This window comes from Lathyrus oleraceus, chromosome 5, assembly GCF_024323335.1.
Source record: "Lathyrus oleraceus cultivar Zhongwan6 chromosome 5, CAAS_Psat_ZW6_1.0, whole genome shotgun sequence".
NCBI classification, from domain to species: domain Eukaryota; kingdom Viridiplantae; phylum Streptophyta; class Magnoliopsida; order Fabales; family Fabaceae; genus Lathyrus; species Lathyrus oleraceus.
Window position 1 is genome coordinate 537030337 of NC_066583.1, and position 19712 is coordinate 537050048.

At 34.2% G+C, this 19712-nt stretch overlaps 1 protein-coding gene across 1 annotated transcript; it reads left to right on the forward strand.

Moving 5' to 3' along the window:
- The first annotated feature begins 4179 nt into the window (after window positions 1-4179).
- Window positions 4180-14038, forward strand: LOC127081924 (uncharacterized). The gene is made up of 7 exons (XM_051022154.1): window positions 4180-4215; window positions 4583-4669; window positions 4945-5054; window positions 5803-5901; window positions 13255-13339; window positions 13381-13615; window positions 13716-14038. The coding sequence occupies exons 1-7, from the start codon at window positions 4180-4182 to the stop codon at window positions 14036-14038; spliced, it is 975 nt and encodes a 324-aa protein (XP_050878111.1).
- The last annotated feature ends 5674 nt before the right edge of the window (window positions 14039-19712 follow it).

The following is a 19712-nucleotide window of genomic DNA, read 5'->3' on the forward strand; positions in this document are numbered from 1 at the left end:
ATAACAAAAGAGTTGAGAGTGAACAAAGAGAGAAAAAAGAAAGAAAATGAGGAGGAAATAGTGGAGGAAAATATTGATGGTGAAGTGGGGGAGTGGAATGAGGAGGAAGAAGTTGAAAATAACGAAAAGAATGGTGAAGTTGAAAAGAAAAAAAGTGTGGAGATTGAGAAAAATACGAGTGATGAAGTAAAGGGGGAGGAAGTGAAAAAGCCTAGATGGAGGAGTTCTAGAGTTGCAAAGGGAAAGGAGGTAGTGAGCACTACTCCAATCCAAAATCTTCCTTATCCTCATGCCCCGTCCAAAAGGGAGAATGAACGGCATTACGCCCGGTTCATGGATATTTTTAAGCAACTACAAATCAACATCCCGTTTGCCGAAGCCTTGGAGAAAATGCCCAAGTATGCCAAATTCATGAAGGACATACTTACAAAAAAGCGGAGGTATACGGAACCGGAGACCATCGTCCTTGATGCGAGCTGTAGTGCAATTATTCAAAGGACGCTTCCTAAAAAAGAGGTTGATCCGGGAAGAGTGACTTTGCCGGTTAAAATTGGCGATATCTATGTCGGGAAAGGACTAATTGACTTGGGGTCGAGCATTAATCTTATACCTTTGTCTATTATAAAAAGGCTTGGCAACATAGAAATTAAGTCCATCCGAATGACGTTGCAATTGGCGGATAAATCGACAACCCATCCTCATGGCGTAGCCCAAGATGTTTTGGTTAAAGTCGACAAATTCTTTTTCCCGGTCGATTTTATTGTTATTGATATGGAGGAAGATGATGATGCTCCGCTCATCTTGGGCCGACCATTCATGAAGACCGCGCGAATGATGATAGATGTTGATGACGGTTTAATGAATGTGAGAGTCCAAAATGAGGAAGTAACATTCGATCTATTCGAAGCAATGAAGCACTTAAAAGATAGAAATGATAGCTTTCGCATCGATGTGACCGAAGACGCTATTTTGGAAGTTTCAAAGCATATTCATGAGATATCTCCTATGGAGTTAGCTCTTGATGACTCATTGGAGGTTTTCACCGTTGATGAAGAGCTAGCTCTTGAGGAATGCTTAAAGGAACTTGATAGTTTAGACGACCTACAACCGTGGGAAGTAGAGGAAGAAGACTTGAAGAAGGAGGTTATTGATGAAAAAGCGCCTATTGAATTGAAAATACTACCCTCTACTTTGAAGTATGTATTCCTAGATGAGACCGAGGCAAAGCCGGTCATCATAAGCAACCTTTTGACAAATGAAGAAGAAGCCCGTCTGATCACTGTGCTAAAAACAAATCAAGAAGCCATGGGTTGGACTCTTTCCGATCTAAAAGGAATTAGTCCCTCCTATTGCATGCACAAGATTTTGATGGAAGAGGATTTTAAGCCGATAGCTCAACCACAACGCCGCTTGAATCCTACCATGAAGGAGGTTGTTCGAAAGGAAGTTGTAAAGCTGTTGGATGCGGGGATGATTTACCCGATCTCGGATAGTCCGTGGGTTAGTCCTGTGCACGTTGTTCCGAAGAAGGGTGGAATTACCGTAATCCGAAATGACAAGGATGAATTGATCCCTACTAAAGTTGCAACGGGGTGGAGAATGTGTATTGATTATAGGCGGTTGAATACCGCAACTCGAAAGGACCATTTTCCACTCCCATTCATGGATCAAATGCTCGAAAGACTCTCGGGCCAACAGTACTATTGTTTCTTGGACGGCTACTCCGGGTATAACCAAATTGCGGTTGACCCGGCCGATCATGAGAAGACGGCTTTCACGTGTCCGTTTGGAGTGTTCGCATACCGAAAAATGCCCTTTGGGCTGTGCAATGCACCGACGACTTTCCAACGATGTGTGCAAGCCATTTTTGCCGATCTCATAGAGAAAACAATGGAAGTCTTCATGGATGACTTCTCGGTATTTGGTGGGTCTTTTAGTCTATGCTTGGCAAACTTGAAAACGGTGTTGGAAAGATGTGTGAAGACCAATCTGGTGCTTAATTGGGAGAAGTGTCACTTCATGGTGACCGAGGGGATCGTGCTTGGCCACAAAGTCTCTTCAAGGGGGCTTGAAGTGGATAGAGCTAAGGTTGAAGTGATAGAAAAGTTACCTCCTCCGGTGAATGTGAAGGGCATCCGAAGCTTTTTGGGGCACGTCGGGTTCTATCGGCGCTTTATCAAGGACTTCTCAAAGGTGGCTAAGCCTTTGAGCAATTTGCTAGCTAAGGACCAGGTATTTCTCTTAACCGATGATTGTTTGCAAGCTTTCGAAACTTTAAAAGAAAAATTGGTTACCGCTCCAATAATAGTCGCTCCCAATTGGAATGAAAATTTTGAACTAATGTGTGATGTGAGCGACTACGCAGTTGGAGCGGTACTTGGCCAAAGAAAAGATAAAAATTTTCATGCGATACATTATGCAAGTAAGGTTCTTAACGAGACCCAAATAAACTATGCCACCACGGAGAAAGAACTACTTGCAATAGTGTACGCGCTTGAAAAGTTTAGATCTTATCTTATAGGGTCTAAAGTCGTAGTGTATACCGACCACGCGGCGATTAAATATCTGCTCACCAAACCGGATTCGAAGCAAAGGCTCATCCGTTGGATCCTCTTGTTACAAGAATTTGATGTGGAAATTAAAGACAAGAAGGGATCGGAAAATTTGGTGGCGGATCATTTATCCCACTTGGTGAATGTGGAGGTTACCGCATCGGAGAAGGAAATCCGGGAAGAATTTCCTGATGAAAAACTGTTTAAAGTTCAAGTTAGGCCATGGTTTGCAGACTTTGCGAACCACAAGGCTAGTGGTTTTGTGCCTCCCGACCTAACTTCGAACCAAAAAAGGAAGTTTCTTTCGGATGCCAAGTATTATGTTTGGGATGACCCGTACTTGTTTAAGTTGGGTAGTGATAACCTATTAAGGAGATGCGTTACTGGCGATGAAGCGCAGAGCATCCTTTTGCATTGTCACAACTCGCCTTACGGCGGACACTATAATGGGGTGAGAGCGGCCACTAAAATCCTCCAATCGGGATTTTATTGGCCCACTATTTTCAAAGACGCACATACCCATGCGCAAAGTTGTGATAGTTGCCAGAGAAGCGGAGGGATTGGTAAGAGAGACGAGATGCCTCTCCAAAACATCCAAGAAGTGGAAGTATTTGATTGTTGGGGCATCGATTTTGTAGGACCATTCCCACCCTCTTATGGGAACGAGTATATGCTTGTCGCAGTTGATTACGTTTCTAAGTGGGTTGAGGCGATTGCCTCACCTCGGGCGGATGCGAAAACGGTGATAAATTTTTTGAAGAAAAACATATTTTCCCGTTTCGGACCCCCCCGAGTGTTGATAAGTGACGGAGGGTCACACTTTTGTAATGCGCTGTTGGAAAGCATTTTAAAACATTACGGTGTATCACATAGGGTGACAACTCCGTATCACCCGCAGGCTAATGGGCAAGCCGAGGTCTCTAATCGAGAGATTAAGAGAATTCTCGAAAAAACTGTGTCAAATTCGAAAAAAGAGTGGTCCCAAAAATTGGATGAAGCATTATGGGCATACCGTACCGCCATTAAAGCTCCAATTGGCCTAACTCCCTTTCAATTGGTGTTTGGTAAAACTTGCCATTTGCCGGTTGAATTGGAGCACAAAGCCTTGTGGGCCCTGAAATTTTTAAATTTTGAAAATGATTTGGCCGGTGAAAAAAGGAAGGTGCAGCTACTTGAGTTGGAAGAGATGCGCAATGCCGCATATCACTCAAGTTGATTGTACAAAGAAAAGGTAAAAAAATACCATGACAAGAAGCTCCGAAGCAAAGAATTTGTGCCGGGACAGTTGGTCCTCTTGTTCAATTCCAGGTTGAAGTTATTCCCTGGAAAGTTGAAATCAAAATGGTCCGGGCCATTTCGGGTCAAAGAGGTGAAGGAGTACGGGGCTATTGTCATTGAGGACATGGACAAGAAGGATAATTGGACCGTGAATGGCCAACGTTTGAAAGTTTATCTCGGCGGTCATGTGGATCGCGAGAGCTGTGCTATTCCGTTGGATGCTCCTCTGTGAGCATCACACCGTCGAGCTTAGCCGACGTTAAACAAGCGCTTGTTGGGAGGCACCCCAACATTGTAAGTATTTACTGTTTTCCTGTTCTGTTGTATTGGGTTTCCACTTGTTAAAACCATGCTGAATGTACCTGGATTGCTGCCTTTGGAAAAGGCAATTGCTGTCATGCTCGCTTGATACTCGCTAGGCGAGGCAGTAGCGAGCTGATTCGCTAGCTGCTCGCTAGGCGAAGCAGCAGGGAGCACTGCTTGACAGCACTTATTTAAAATCTCAGCAGGCCACTCATTTTGGCCCAAACACAACTTTTCTGTTTTTGCAACTCTGCTGAGGCAATTTAACCGAACACTCACCTCACTCTCTCATTTTCATCTCTCTCACAAACAACTCACTCAAACCCTAATTGGAAGATTGCAAACCTTACTTCACTTCACATTTCAATCAATCCGTGTAACTAAGGTTTTCCCTAATACAATTTCTTTATGTTTGAACTCTGTTTATTTCCGATTTGAATGTCATTTAGGATGAAGTTGTTGGTATGGGAAACTTTAGGTTTGCATGTGGGATTTTAGGTTTTGCAATTGGGAATTTTAGGTTTGCATGTGAATCTGTAATTACCAATAGCATAGAACGTTTCTTTAATTGATATATCATTAGGTTCTGAAATTGAAACCATTAGAATGTGGGTTTTGGGAAGATTTCTCTGAAAATGCTGCAGAACCCAAAAACCCGTAAGGTTCGCTAGCACTCGCTAGGCGAACCAGAGGCGAGCATTCGCTGCCACTTCGCTAGGCGAAGCAGCAGCGAGCATGACAGTTCTTTGAATTCTGGTGTTGCTGTCTAATCTGTTTTGTGTTGTGTTGGTTTCCTCTTTATGTTTTGCAGATGGAATCTAGATCCGGCGCTTCAAAGAAGAGAAAGGGAGGGAACACTTCCCGTCCCATAACAATACAGTTTGATACCGACAAGTTTGTCGGCCCGAAGCAGGCTGCATGGTACATTGCTTTGGAGAAGCGGAAAATTCTATCGGAGAAGAGATTCATCATCAACCCTCAAGGCACAAACAGAGCATTCGCCGGGTTGATTGACACAAAGAAGTGGGATCGGTTAATTTCCCCACTCGAGCACTATGATATCGCAACGATACGTGAGTTCTATGCGAACGCACTACCGGATGATGACGAGTCGTTTACTTGGACATCTCGAGTGGCCGACCGTCCCGTTGCGTTTGATCGGGATGCCATTAACCGAGTCCTAGGTGAACCGCTCCAGCTGGGAGCCGAGGAGCGAGACACGTACCACACAGACTTGCGGCTTCACCGGGATATTGAAGCCATTTTTGCCGCCCTGCTATTAAGAGGGAAATCTGTTGAGCTGAACCCATCTGGGGTTCCCATGAGGTATCATAGGGAGGACATGACTCCCTTGGCTCAACTGATTCTGCTGATGGTGCTGACAAACATCCAACCAAAGTCCCACACTTCTACCGTTGCCGATCCCAGTGGCACATTTGGTCCATTGTATCCTCACCAACATCCAGATCGATGTGGCGAGGATTATTGCTAATGAGCTTAAGTCCGTGATTGAGAGCGGGCTAAAGTTGGGGGCTCGTGTGAATTGTCCCCTGGCTTTCCCGTGCTTAATCATGAGTTTGTGCATTCAGGCGAGGGTGAGACTATCCTCAAGGGGTCAGGTAAGGATCCCGTCGCCCATTGATGACAGGTATGTGGCCAAATATTGCAGGGCGAAGAATGTTAGAGGCAGTGCTGCTGCAGAGAGTACCCGGGCTTCTGATGGTCCTGGTACTTCTACTCCTGGACCAGATCCTTACCTGCAAGCTGTGTGCGATTACAATTGGGAATGGATGGCGGAAACCCAACGTGCCATGATAGATATGCACGATTCTATGCAGCGGTTACAGCTGCAGGGAAGTGGTGCTCATGCATTGATGACGCGTGAGCAGTTTCTACTTAACGCTAACTGGCCTGTGGACAGGCCTGTGTATGGTGAGGGGGCGGGCGCTGGTGCGTCTTCGGGTGCTGCAGCTGATGATGATGATGATGAGGCTACCGATTCTGAAGCCGGTAGCGAGGAGGATTCTGAGCCCTTGGAGGGTTAAGTTATTGTATTTTTCAGTTTTTATGTTTATTTCTATTGTATTTTCGGATTCTGTATTTTGACTTTGGTTTTGTACTTTTGGGGTGTTTTGTCCCCCATGAACAATTTTATATTTGGAAGTATTATTATTATTTATGTTTTGAATTTTGTTTGTTTAATAAATTTTTTGGTTGGTTGAGTGGCAAACCTTCTAGATTGGTTGCTCCTCAAAGAAGTACCCAATGAAGGTGCATCCGAGCTTGGATGGCAATGATAAGAATAAACAAGTGAATGAGGCTAAGGTACATGGTTACCTCCGGCTAGAATTTTAGAATGCATTAAGAACTTTACTCTTTTTGGTAAATTGAATATTGTCTTTTTGCAACATAATTGAATGAATGTTTCATCTAGAACTTAAGACCATAAATTGTGAGGAAACCTCAATTGTACACTTAAATGCTGGATTCTAATAAGTTTTGTTGATTCATTTGATTCATGCTTTGTCTTTTATTATTGTGAATATGTGGAAGCAATTAGAAATGATCGAGGCACTTGTTTTCTATCGAGCACAACTACATCCAAAAACAACTTACCTGTGAGCAGAGAGAGTATTCGTTAACCCCTTTGAGCTTAAACAGTTGAATCTCAGCTTGAAATAAAGCGAGATTTCAAAAATCTTTTTTACAACCCGGAAAATCTTGATTATTGTTCTTTTGCCGTAAAAAGTTAAGAGCATTCACTTAGGGTGAGTAAGAAATAAGTTGGGGAGAATCGGTAAGTACCACAACTCTTGAAAAAAAAAGAAAAACCGAGCAAGCATTGAAAATAAAAATATAGAAAAGAAACATCTGTTTTGTAAATATGATGTGAAAGAAAAGAACAAAAATAGAAAGAATGAAAATGAATGCTTGTTTGGAAGAGAAATAGTGAAAAAGAAAAATTGCTTTGTGAAATAAGAGTTGTGAAGGTTTCAAATAAGAAACAAATGGAACGAAGTCGAGATGTGTGAATAATGTACAGTGAATGTCTCTTTTGCATCGGCAATTTCGTTTTCAATGGCCTTAGAAATGACCCTTGTTTGTTAACCTAACCAAGCTTCAACCGAAAAGCCCTTAGTGATCTTCGTGCTTCCACATTACCATTTATAATTGTTAGACATTGTATGAATCGAATTGATTTCTTCATTATTTGTTAGAGAGTGAGATTATTCCCGCGGTTGCAAACGCGTAAATTCTTCATTCCTTATTCGAAGAGGAGAGATAGGGTGATTCATTCAGAATAATATTGTTGTAGATAGATAAATATTTCGCATTGCTATTAAGTTTTAGTTCTTGTGTATTATTTTATTCGAACCGTTGGAAACTTGTATATGCTGATTCGCTTGTGTTTGAGCCGTTTTATCCAACTTCGGAGAAACCATTTTCTTAAAGCAAATCCTCTTGTCCTTCAAGAGGCATACTTTGCTTGAGGACAAGCAAGAATCTAGTTGGGGAGAGTTGTTAGATACCCAAAAGTGCTTATTTGAGCTATCAAATATGGGTATCTTTCACTCCATTTCCTTGCTAAAATGTCGAAACCACCTTTGTTTCAGATGAAATGCAATACAATGATAATCTATCTTGGTACCTTTGATTTGTGTGTTATTGTGCAGGAAGTAGGCATGAAATAATAGAAAATGAAGACACAAGAAATGTGGCAAAGGGATCAAATGAAACAAGCATTCATCAGCTTCCTCGCTAGGCGAGGGCTGTGGCGAAGGACTCGCTAGGCGAGCGTCCAGCGAGCGTGCAGCGAAATGCTCCAGTATTTAACAGAGGCAAACATCACCACACTCGCTAGGCGAGCTTCCAGCGAGGAGTGTGGCGAACACGTCCAGACTTGGTGAAAAGCGCAGCCAGCACTCACTCGCTAGGCGAGCCATTAGCGAGCTCCCAGCGAGGATTCCAGTAGCAAAACCTCTCAACCTCGCTGGAGCGAAGGTTGAAGCGTGCCCTTCGCTAGGCGAAGGTTTTGTTCGCTAGGCGAAGGTTTTGTTCGCTAGGCGAACATGACAGTCTGAGATAGGCTGTTTCTCTGGGCGCAGGTGCCTCAGGTGCCTCAATTAGGGGCTCGTTAGGCGAGCCATTCTGCTCGCCTAGCGAGCATGACAGCCCAGTAGCTGCTCTATAAGTAGCAAGTGTCACTTTTTGGAGCCATACCTTATTTTTTCCTACTTTTGTACTTTTTCTAGATATTTTACAGCATTGTTCCAAGAATCTTTTGTGACCTAGTTTTCATTTCTCTTCATCTCTTAACCATCTTTTACAAAAAGAAGGTGGATTCCCATCCAATCTTGATTATTCGACTTGGATGTTGATCAACCTTCTTCCGAAACTTGCCGACCAAGCTACCATGAAAATGAGTAGCTAAGTCCTCCATTTGTCAAGGTTAGATGTAGATGATCATTAGCTTTGTGTGTAAATGTAAGGATCTTCATTTGTAAACTCTTTAATGGTGAATATATGATGAAAACTTTGTTCTTATTCAAAACTCTTTGTGTTGGTTTATGATCGAGAGATGTTTACCAACTCTTAACCTAGGTTTTCATCCAATCTTGTTTGTTAGCTAGAGATAGTAATGAATGATTTTGTTCACCATAAGGTTGAACCAAAAAGTTGTCATTTTGATAGATTGTGTTAGAGATAAACAATGGATAAACAATGGGAAAACTCACAATGTGTGTTCGAGAGAAACACATTGGGAGGACTTTGTGAAATAACTTATCATCTAAAGGAGTTTATAAGATTGTTGACCGAACAAATACATGCAAAGTGATCGTTGAACCCTAACTTTGGCAATATTTCTCAAATATTCAAACCAAAACTTTTACCATATTTTATTACCTTTTTATGCAAGATACTGTGACAAACACCAAAACCCTATTGATACCTTAAGCTAAGAATTAATACAACCATCGAAAGGCGGTGATATCTTACAATCCCTGTGGATACGATAACAAAAACCCGACATTTAAGATTACATTCAACACCTCACACGATGATAATGTCACCACAAATTGCTTTCTCGAGCACCATCAGATAATTTTTTACAATCTCATTAATTAAACTAAAATGACTATTTAAAAAAATAATAAAGCTTCTATAATAACTTGCATTTTCAACCTTTTATTCATTAGATAACTAAAATTTGACAAAATAAATAATTTAATAATAATTACAAATAAACTTTTAATTTTATTTTACACTAAGAATAAATACACATCTTTAACAACTCAAAATTAAATATTTAAATCAAAGATAACTACTAAAAAATACGAGAATCAAACAATTAATTATCAATTTTGATACATATTATTTTCCTAAAATTTATAGAAATTATTTTTTATTTTTCTTGCAATTATTTTTAATTAGAAATATTAAAGAATATAAATTTTATAATATATTTTAAATAAAATATCTCTAAAATAATTTTAGATTATTTCAATTCTACATTCTTAATATCATGTCGGATAAATAAACTAAAGACAAACAATAAGATTATTAATTTTTCACCTATAAGAAAATTGAGTTTATAGTTTGTTCATTTTTTAAAATAATTATAGTAAATATAATAAAAAAGATAATGTTTTATAATGAACTCTCATTTTTAAACAACGGAATTACATAAATATTTTACAATACCATTCATAATAAAGTAAAATAATTTTTTTATTATAAAAGTTAGTAAAGTAATTAGCATTTGAAAAACTTTTATTCGCCATATAAATAATATTTGACAGTATACACATAAATTTAATAAAAATAATAATATAGAACCGCGCATCGCACTAGTCTTAATCTAGTTTATATAAAAATTGATATACACTCTTAATAAGATAATCCTCAAACAATTCATTTAAAATGTTTTGTGAGGATGCCACATAAATTTTAGTTTGTTTTATAAATAGAAGAGTTGAAGTCCACTCATATGCTTTGTAATATTACCATCAAACAAGTCACAGTGAAAGTTTTGTGATAATTTGCCACAAGCAAAGAGTAGTTTGCTTTACAAATATAAACTTTAAAAAGAATCGATGTCTAACTTCTACTTTATTTGTGTCACATTATCTAATGGTTCTATGTGGCATATTTTAATACTCATTTTTATTTTTTTAAAACCAAAATATAATAATTATTCTTTATTGGAGATCTCGGATTCAAACTTTGACAAAGACAAAAAAAATCTTATTTTTAATAAAATGACGTAAGAAGACAATCACTATTTCAACTATGTATATTCCTCTAAACTTCAAATTTTGAAATACACATGTGAATCTAAAAACTAAAGTTAAAACTATGTTTTCTTTGAAAGCATAAAAAAAATGAACACTTAAAATAAAATAATTTAATTTCAAAGTAGTTATAGTAGAAAATATATTGACCTAATAATTAATTACTAACTTATATGAATATATTATTTTCATAAATTTTGTAGAACAATATTTATATTTGTTTTGAGATAATTACTAACTTTTAGATATTTTTTCAATATTATATCTTTAAAATAATTATAATTTTTTCAATTTTAAAATATTAAATGATATAGTATTTTTCATCGTTCCATTTATAATGAATAATATATCATAAGTTGATTGTTGATTTTAATGTTTTAATTTTTATATTACATTGCAAAAAAATCAAAAGAATATAATATATGAATTTCTTGAATATTAATAACTTACATGAGATTCGACTCACTAAAATAATTTAGCCTTATTTTAAGAAAATATCTTTAAGAAAATAATTTTTCATATTCATTTAAAAAAAATATTTTAACAACATAAGAGTTACTTCAACAAAGTTTATTAACTCAAATTTCAAAAATATATTAAAATATATATGGGAATTCAAACCGAATTAAATAGATTTTACCTTTCTAAAATTATAGCAATAAAAGTTACATTTGAAATAAATATTGTAAATTTTAAAGTAGATCTTACACAATTTTCAAAGATAAATTACTTTGATCTTAAAATATAATATTTTCAAAGATAAATTACTTTGATCTTAAAATATAATATTTTCAAAGATAAATTACTTTGATCTTAAAATATAATATAGTATGCCACAATCTTTTACGGTATCTCTATACTTCACTATTAAATTTTTCATATAATACTTAATTAGAAACTAAAGACAAATAATAAGATTTTTTATTTCTCACCTATGAGAATATAGAGTTTTTTCAAAAGTGAATCTACTTTTAATATATAAAAGTTAATTACCACCATAATTACTTAATTACCCTAATTACAATCCATAATACAGCTAAATTCATGTTCCTATAAGTAATTTCGTACTAAACTCTATTTAATACTCTAACTAACTCTACCATTTTACAATTTAATAAATTTGCCTCGACAACATAAAAATTGATTCAACTATATATTATATAAAATATAAATAAAAAATTAATTCAAATATATCAAAATACATTAAAAGAGAGTTTTTCATTGGGTAAGGTGATGTATGATATGAGTAATTTCCAATGGGTGAATTATTTTATGGATTTGGGATAAAAAGAGAATTTTGAAATCTTGAATTATGGTGTGGATTTGGAATAAGAGGTGGATTTCCAAAATATGGGGTGTTTTGTTGATTTGGGATACAAAGAGGACTTCCATCATTTTGCATAAAATTGAAGCATGTGTTATGTTGATTTGGGATACAAAGAGAACTTCCTTGGGAACACAATAGTCTTCACGCCTTCTTCTTCAAGAATGCTGCTAATCAATTCGATGTTATATATGTGTAACATCAAAGGTTGGATCCTTTTCAGCATTTTGCCACACACCTCTATCAAATTTATATACTCTTCTTTTTTCCAGGTTATTAGGTTTGTAATTTTATAGTCATCTAAATTTGCAGTTACATTAATTTTTGAATTTTTTTTCAGTGAAAATGAGTAGAAAGGTTGATCCTGTGAAAGACATCAATGACTCAAAAGAAACTTGACGTCTTGTTGTTCGAATAATGGATGTTTGGAGTGTTGTGAATAATAAGGGTATTGAACATTTGGAGATGATTGTTATGGATTCCTTGGTAAATTGCTGTTCTTTTTTTAAGTATAGATTTTTGTATGATAGTTAGTAATTACAACAAAATGCTTTTTTGTATAACATATAAAAAGAAGATTATTTTTATTTTGTTAGGGTGATCGGATTCAGGTTCTTATTCGTCATGACCATTTACTGAAATGGAAAGAGGTCATTAAGGAGAATATGACCTGCATTATAAACAATGGCAGTGTCTATAACAATGATTTTCAGTGGAAGGTATGTGATCATTCAAAAAAAATTGTGTTTCTTGGTGGTACCACAATGAAGGCAATCGAACTTCAAAATATTCCACCTAAAGAATATTTCTTTAAAGATTTTGGTGAGATACTTCAAGTCAAATGCAAAACCGATAGACTGGAAGGTAATTTAAATTCTATTATAACTTATATAACTTATATATTTGCAAACACATTCAATAATGAACCTTACTTTAATGTAGATATTATTGGTGCTGTTAGTGAGATAAACCATATTCAATCCAACACTCCGGGGAAGAAAGTTGTTGTTTCTGTTGTGCTGAAAGATTTGAAGTAATGCGCATTGTTTTCATAACTTATGTGTTTGATAAATTTATAAATTTTGCATCACTGAATCCCATCATATAATATTGTTTATTTATATTGCAAAATAGGGGTAATTGCATAAATTGCAATTTATGGGAAATCTATGGATCAAAATTTTTGGCTTACTACAATGATCCTAAAAATAATGGAGCTATTGTAATTCTGCTCACTCATGTAATGGTAAAAGATGGCCAAGGTATTACACTATCAGACTTTATAAATACATAGCTGATTTGTATTTTTCATTATACGTTCAATAATTTTTATATTAATTATACAATTTACAGTGTCAAATGCATGGAGTGGTTCCAAATAGTTGATAAATGAAGACATCCCTGAAATTCAAGATTTTATGTCTAAGTATGGATTTTATTTATTTATTTATATTCAGATTATTATACATAATTTTTAATTTAAAAAACAATCTTATTTCTATAGGTTGCCTACTAATGAACAGAAGGAGAAGCCTACTCAATCTGCAAAATCTCTTTCTAATTGGTCTGGTGGTTCTCAGTATTCGTCAGTAGAAAGGTTTGTTCATAATGCGAAATGTATGTCCTTAAGTCAGTTCATAATGGGAAATTGGAAGAACCTAACGATGGTTACACGGATATTCCTATTCCAAATGATTTCTTAATTTCTAACTATGATGATCCACTAGAAGCCATTGTTAGTGAAACATATCTGAATTTTCTTAACAATTACAAGAATCCAGAATTTTTGCAATCAAGAGCTATATTGGCAGGAACAATTGAAACGGTTGACATCATAAATCAATACGTTTTGGGATTCATACCAGGTATGCGTTATCCATTGTAAACATATTTATAGATACATTCATATATTTATATGTACTAACATAGATTTATAATAATAAAATTTCAAATTTTTTTCCAAAGGTGAAGAAAAGGAATATTTAAGTTCAGATTCTGTAGACACTTTTGACGGTGAAGGAAATGAAGCTTTTGATGTTTTGACCCCGGAATTTTTGAATACACTTACAACTTCCGGTCTACCTAACCACAAGATTAAATTGAAGATTGGGACCCCTATTATGTTGCTTCGAAACATTGATCAACCTGAAGGTCTCTGCAATGGAATAAGGCTTATAGTTACAAGATTGGCAAACCATGTTATCGAGGCAAAGATTATATCTGGAAAGAATATTGGAGGGGTTATCTATATTCCAAGAATGGATATGACTCCAACACAATCTCCGTGACCATCCAAAATGACTAGAAGGCAATTTCCCATAACTATATGTTATGCTATGACAATTAACAAATCTCAAGGTCAGTCATTGGATTATGTTGGATTGTACTTGCCTAGAAGTGTATTTAGTCATGGTCAACTATATGTTGCAATATCAAGGGTCAAAAGCAAAAAAGGGCTTAAGATATTAATCCATGACAAGGATAATCATCCATTGAATTCTACAACAAACGTCGTGTTCAAAGAAGTTTTTGAAAACTTATAGAACGTAAGTTTTTCATTAGTTATGTTATATCAACAAATGTCGTTGTTTATTATTAGAATTTTATTGAATGAGTTGTATAAAATATACATTATGTTTTAACATTTGTTTATATGGATGTAATTGTTTTTTACAGGGTAATGAATCATCACTTCCTAAAAGGTTGCGGCCAGGTTTTGTATAAACCCAGTTTTTTAAGGACCAAAGAATTGTACGAAGTTAAATCATTTTTGTTGCTGGACTTATTTCTCAATGATAAATGGAATGTTTATTCATAGCATTAACAATGGAATGTTTATTATATATCAATATACCAATAAATTGTAAAAATATTTTTGTATTATATTTTTTGATTATTTCCTTAATATAGTATACAAAAAAATTAAGCAAATTATATTACTATAAATTAATAATGTTTTACTTTATTATGTCCCAAACTGGAAAAAGTTATTTGTGGAAATTTTTTGAACCTATTTATTGATCATTTAACATCCAATACATTAAAAAAAACTCTTATGCAATAAATTTGTGTACGTTGATCCAACCATATATATATATATATATATATATATATATATATATATATATATATATATATATATATATATATATATATATATATATATATATATATATATAAACAAAAAAATATATTATATTTTAATTTTTTAAAAATAAATTATTGCACTTGCGCGACCCGTGCGAACGCACAGGTCCTTTACTAGTTATATGTAAACTTTTAATTTTATTTTACGCTAAGAATAAATACACATCTTTAACAACTCAAAATTAAATATCTAAATAAAAGATAACTACTAAAAAATATGAGAATCAAACAATTATTTGTTAATTTTGATACATATTATTTTCCTAAAATTTATAGACACTATTTTTTATTTTTCTTGCAATTATTTTTTAATTACAAGTATTAAAGATTCGAAATTTTATAATATATTTTCAATAAAATATCTCTAAAATAATTTTAAATTATTTCAATTTTACATTCTTCATATCATGTCGGATAAATGAACTAAAGACAAACAATAAGATTGTTGATTTTTCAGAATTTTTTACTCAAATAATTCAATTTAAAAAAAAAATTCCAAAATAACCAACATTTCAGATTAATTCTCAAACTACCCAACTTTAAAAAAAAAACGTCAACACATAGGTGTCAGATGAATTGGCGTCTAGCATTAAATTTAAAGAGGAGACACCAATTGATATGACTTCTACACATGTTGTTGCCAATCCAATTGACGCTTGTGGGTAAAGAACTGAGATGCTCTTCAGGAACATTTATAGTTTCGAGCAATTATATAAGGAATTGGTTCATTGGTTAGACGGACACATACCTGAAAGCGGAAAATATATTTACTTTTTTAGTGCACATGGTCGGTTTGTGGTATGAGTTACAACAAATGTCCTAGACACTGTATTAGCCAATATTGCAATCTCTTGGATCACCTTCGACCAACGGATGTATTGTCATTAACCGAATTAATTCGTAATAATTTGTTTATAATATGACCCATTTTATAATCTAATATATTTTCACATTTTAATTTATTTGACGTCCATATCTAAACTTGGACCAGGACTATAAAATCAACTAACAAGATGTAGTCATTTAGACTGTATACACACCGATCATAAAGTTCACCACAATGGGGATGCATCATAGTGTCCGTGTTAAATTACAGTTTGATATGATTCAACACATCACAGATCCCCCGAAAAACCTCGGAGAATGGCATCTACGAAAAGTTAATGACTAATGGAACTTTAACCCTAAAGCTTTGCTAGATCTGAGTGTCAAAAATAGAAGCACCGACAAGACCATGTCTTAACTGACGATGTGATGTCAACCGAAGAAAAACCAACTCGTAATTATATGGCTTGGTACATATCAGTTGGATTTGAGTTCCTCGCAGAGGATATGTACCTATACGATCCACGCCAGGTAACTTACACACAAGAATGTTCAACATCTAACCTCCCACAATATTTCCAGACCGGTTACTCACAACGCCCTACCCATCAAAATCATCATCCTACAAACAGACAAACCTACGACCTTAGCATGTCAAACATCCAACCACAATACCATGAGCATACCCCGTATCACCACCAATAAGAAGATCATCATCAAGACACCCAATATCGCTATGCATCCAACACATCACCCTACCATAGCTGCCTTAGCCAAAACACTCAGCGATCATTTAACACCAACCGTCTCTCCTCCTATTATAGCCAAGAAGCCCAAACATCACAAAACCAAAGCATGCAACAACCATATGGCTACCAAACACCACAAAAACCATTTTAATCTTTCCTCGAAGCATCATTCACACTAATGTCGCCCTTCAATCGTCACGGTCACCCTCCAATAACTTAAACACAACCCAATTACTCTAACATGGGTCACGAACTCAACTATGGTGGTAGCACTTCATTGTGTACACAGGACTACGTGAAATTGTCTGAATATCTTAAGGAATCTCTTGCAGGTGGTGGTGATGTTCCTGGGTCCTAAAATCCTCAAACACCTGGAGTGAATCATCAACATAGGTTAGGGTCACGCATTCGGGTAGTTAGGGGATATGCTACCAGAGGTCGGTCATGTCATCTCGGTCAACGACATTAGTCTTTTTGGTATTTGTATGTAAACACATATTAATATTAATACCAATTAGTACGATTTCAACTTTTATATAAAATATACATTTTTTTCCAAAAAAATTACACAACACACATACGTGTCAGACCACTTGACGTCTCCTTTTAAACCTAATACATAGGCGCCAATTGGATTGGCAGCACTAGGTGCATAAGGTAATCCAATTGACACCGTCTATTTAACTTAGAGAACATACGCCAATTCATCTGACATCAGTTCTTCAAAGTGGGTTATTTTGAGAAATTATTTGAAATCTGGGTTATTTTAGATTTTTTTTTGAAAAACTGGATTATTTGAGTAAAAATTTTGATTTTTCACATATTAAAATTGTGAATTTTTTAAAAACAAATAAATGTATTTATATAAAAATTGGTGTACAAAATTACCCTAAAATAATTCACTTAAAATGTTTTGTGAAGATTTCAGGTAAGCAAAATGTAGTTTGCATTACAAATATAAGAGTTGAAGTCCACTCATATGTTTCATAAAATTATCATCAAAAAGTCACTGAATGTTTTGTGAGGGTGTCACATAAATAAAGAGTAGTTTGTTTCACAAATGTAAATTTTAAAAAGATTCAAGTAAATAGTTGAAATTATATGATTTTTTTTTATAAAAACGGCATATTTTGATTTCTTTGAATTTTATGAAACATAATACTTATTTTTTCTAAATATTTGGAAACCATAAAATTTAAATTAGGTGTATAGTGATATACTAATATAAATTCACATATAAAGATTGACCAAAAATAATATAGTTTTTCTTTAAAGAACTTAATAACATAATACTTATTTGTTTCAAATATCTAGAAACAAAAAAAAAACTTATTTTACGAGTTTTTCTATTAACTTGTAAATTTTCCAAAATAAGTAAATGCATTTATATAGAATTTAGTGTATACTCTTATAATCAATAAAATTACATTAAATATTCTATTTTATTCTCTCGCATTTTTTCCCTCTGCCACACCGTAAATAACCGATAGCAAATCAATGTGCGTCAAGCTTCCAAAATGACTACTAGCATCAAGAATATCTTTGCAATTTTATGCATTATTTTGGTCATCCTGAACTCAGGTAACAAACTTGTTTAGATTGTATTTTAGTTATTTAGTTATTATAGAAAATTAAACCGAAGAAAAAGTGACGAAAAAGATTTCTATGGCGACATTTTTGACTACTGACAACAATTATGGTATCTTCTCCGACCACAACTCCAACAAGAATTTCAATGAAAACTCCGGTAAGAATTTCAGCAGCAACTTCGACGAGAATTCTAGCGACAAATCAGGACAGAATTCGGACAACACTTCCGAAATCTTCTCGGGCTATACTTTCAGTGTCTTTTCCAATTTGAATCATAATAGCCTTATAGAGAAAGATTGGAATCATAACTCATAATTGTAAAAAAATAAAATAATACGATTGTATTACACGTGCGAGATGATTTAAAAGGGCGCTTCAAATGGAGATAATTTCAAATCTTGGTCCATGGGAAAGTCAGAAAGTTTTTCACCGGTAAGATCACTATAAGATATGATTCCAAAAGCAGCCAAATGAGACAGTGGAGGAAAATGATGTAGGAGAGTGGTTCACGAGAAAAATGCCAAAATGTTCTTCACCTATCACAAAAATCTTCTTTATCATATTGTCTTGTAAAAATACTAAGTGAAAATAAAAATGACACAAGAGTTAGTATCACGTGACATTTGCTAATGAATAAAATATTGAATTTAAATGAAGGAACATGTACAATATGTAGAATTAAAAGATCAAATTTTAAATAATTTGAACCAATATGATGTATAAGAAAAAACTAATTGCTATTTAAACAACTACAAAAAAAAATATCTATTTTGTCGGTCAAGAGGAGGAATTCAACATTGTTGGTTGTTTAAGGTAATGAATGGTGTGATAAAGAATACACAATTTTTTATCTCGGGATAATGATCAAAGTGAAAAATATACCCAATCGGAATGAAAAGCTTCATAGTCATATATTGATACCTAGCAACAGAATTTTGACATTTTAAAAATGTCGTAACTTTTTTTCCACGGTTGGTATTTAATCTAGGGCGAAAAACATAACTTTCCATCATGACTGACTCTAAACCGAGGTGATAGATTGGGGGCATTTTTTTTCCATGGTTTGAATAGGTTTGAATAACTAGTAGAAGATCCATATATCCGCACGAGTCTATTAATTTTAATTGGTATATAATTTATTTAGACGCAATTGTAAGTAAATATGTAATATCAAAAGTAATGAACAATAATCATATCAAATGAAAAGTATATTAAAATTGTCATCGATACTTATCATTTTTAAATTTTTAATAAATTAAATATTTTTAAATTTGAAAAATGCAAATATGAAAAAAACTATATAAAAAAAACAACATAGAAACAAAAGAAAAGTCAAAACATATTCATGAATAATGATTATATTTATAACAATTATGTAGGCCACAAAAGAAAAGTCAAAACATAGATTTATGTAAAATGATTGAGAGTGTTTATTAAAGATTAATTAGATATTTTAATTAATAATTGCATATATTAATTAATACTACCTTCATTTTTTATTATAAGTTGCTTTGGAAAAATATTTTGTACTATAATATAAGTCTATAATATCAATGAATTATCAATGTTATTTTTCCTATTATATTCTTAAATATTTATTATTCTCTCTTATTTCAATTATATTATTTGTATTTCCAATATCATTAATAAA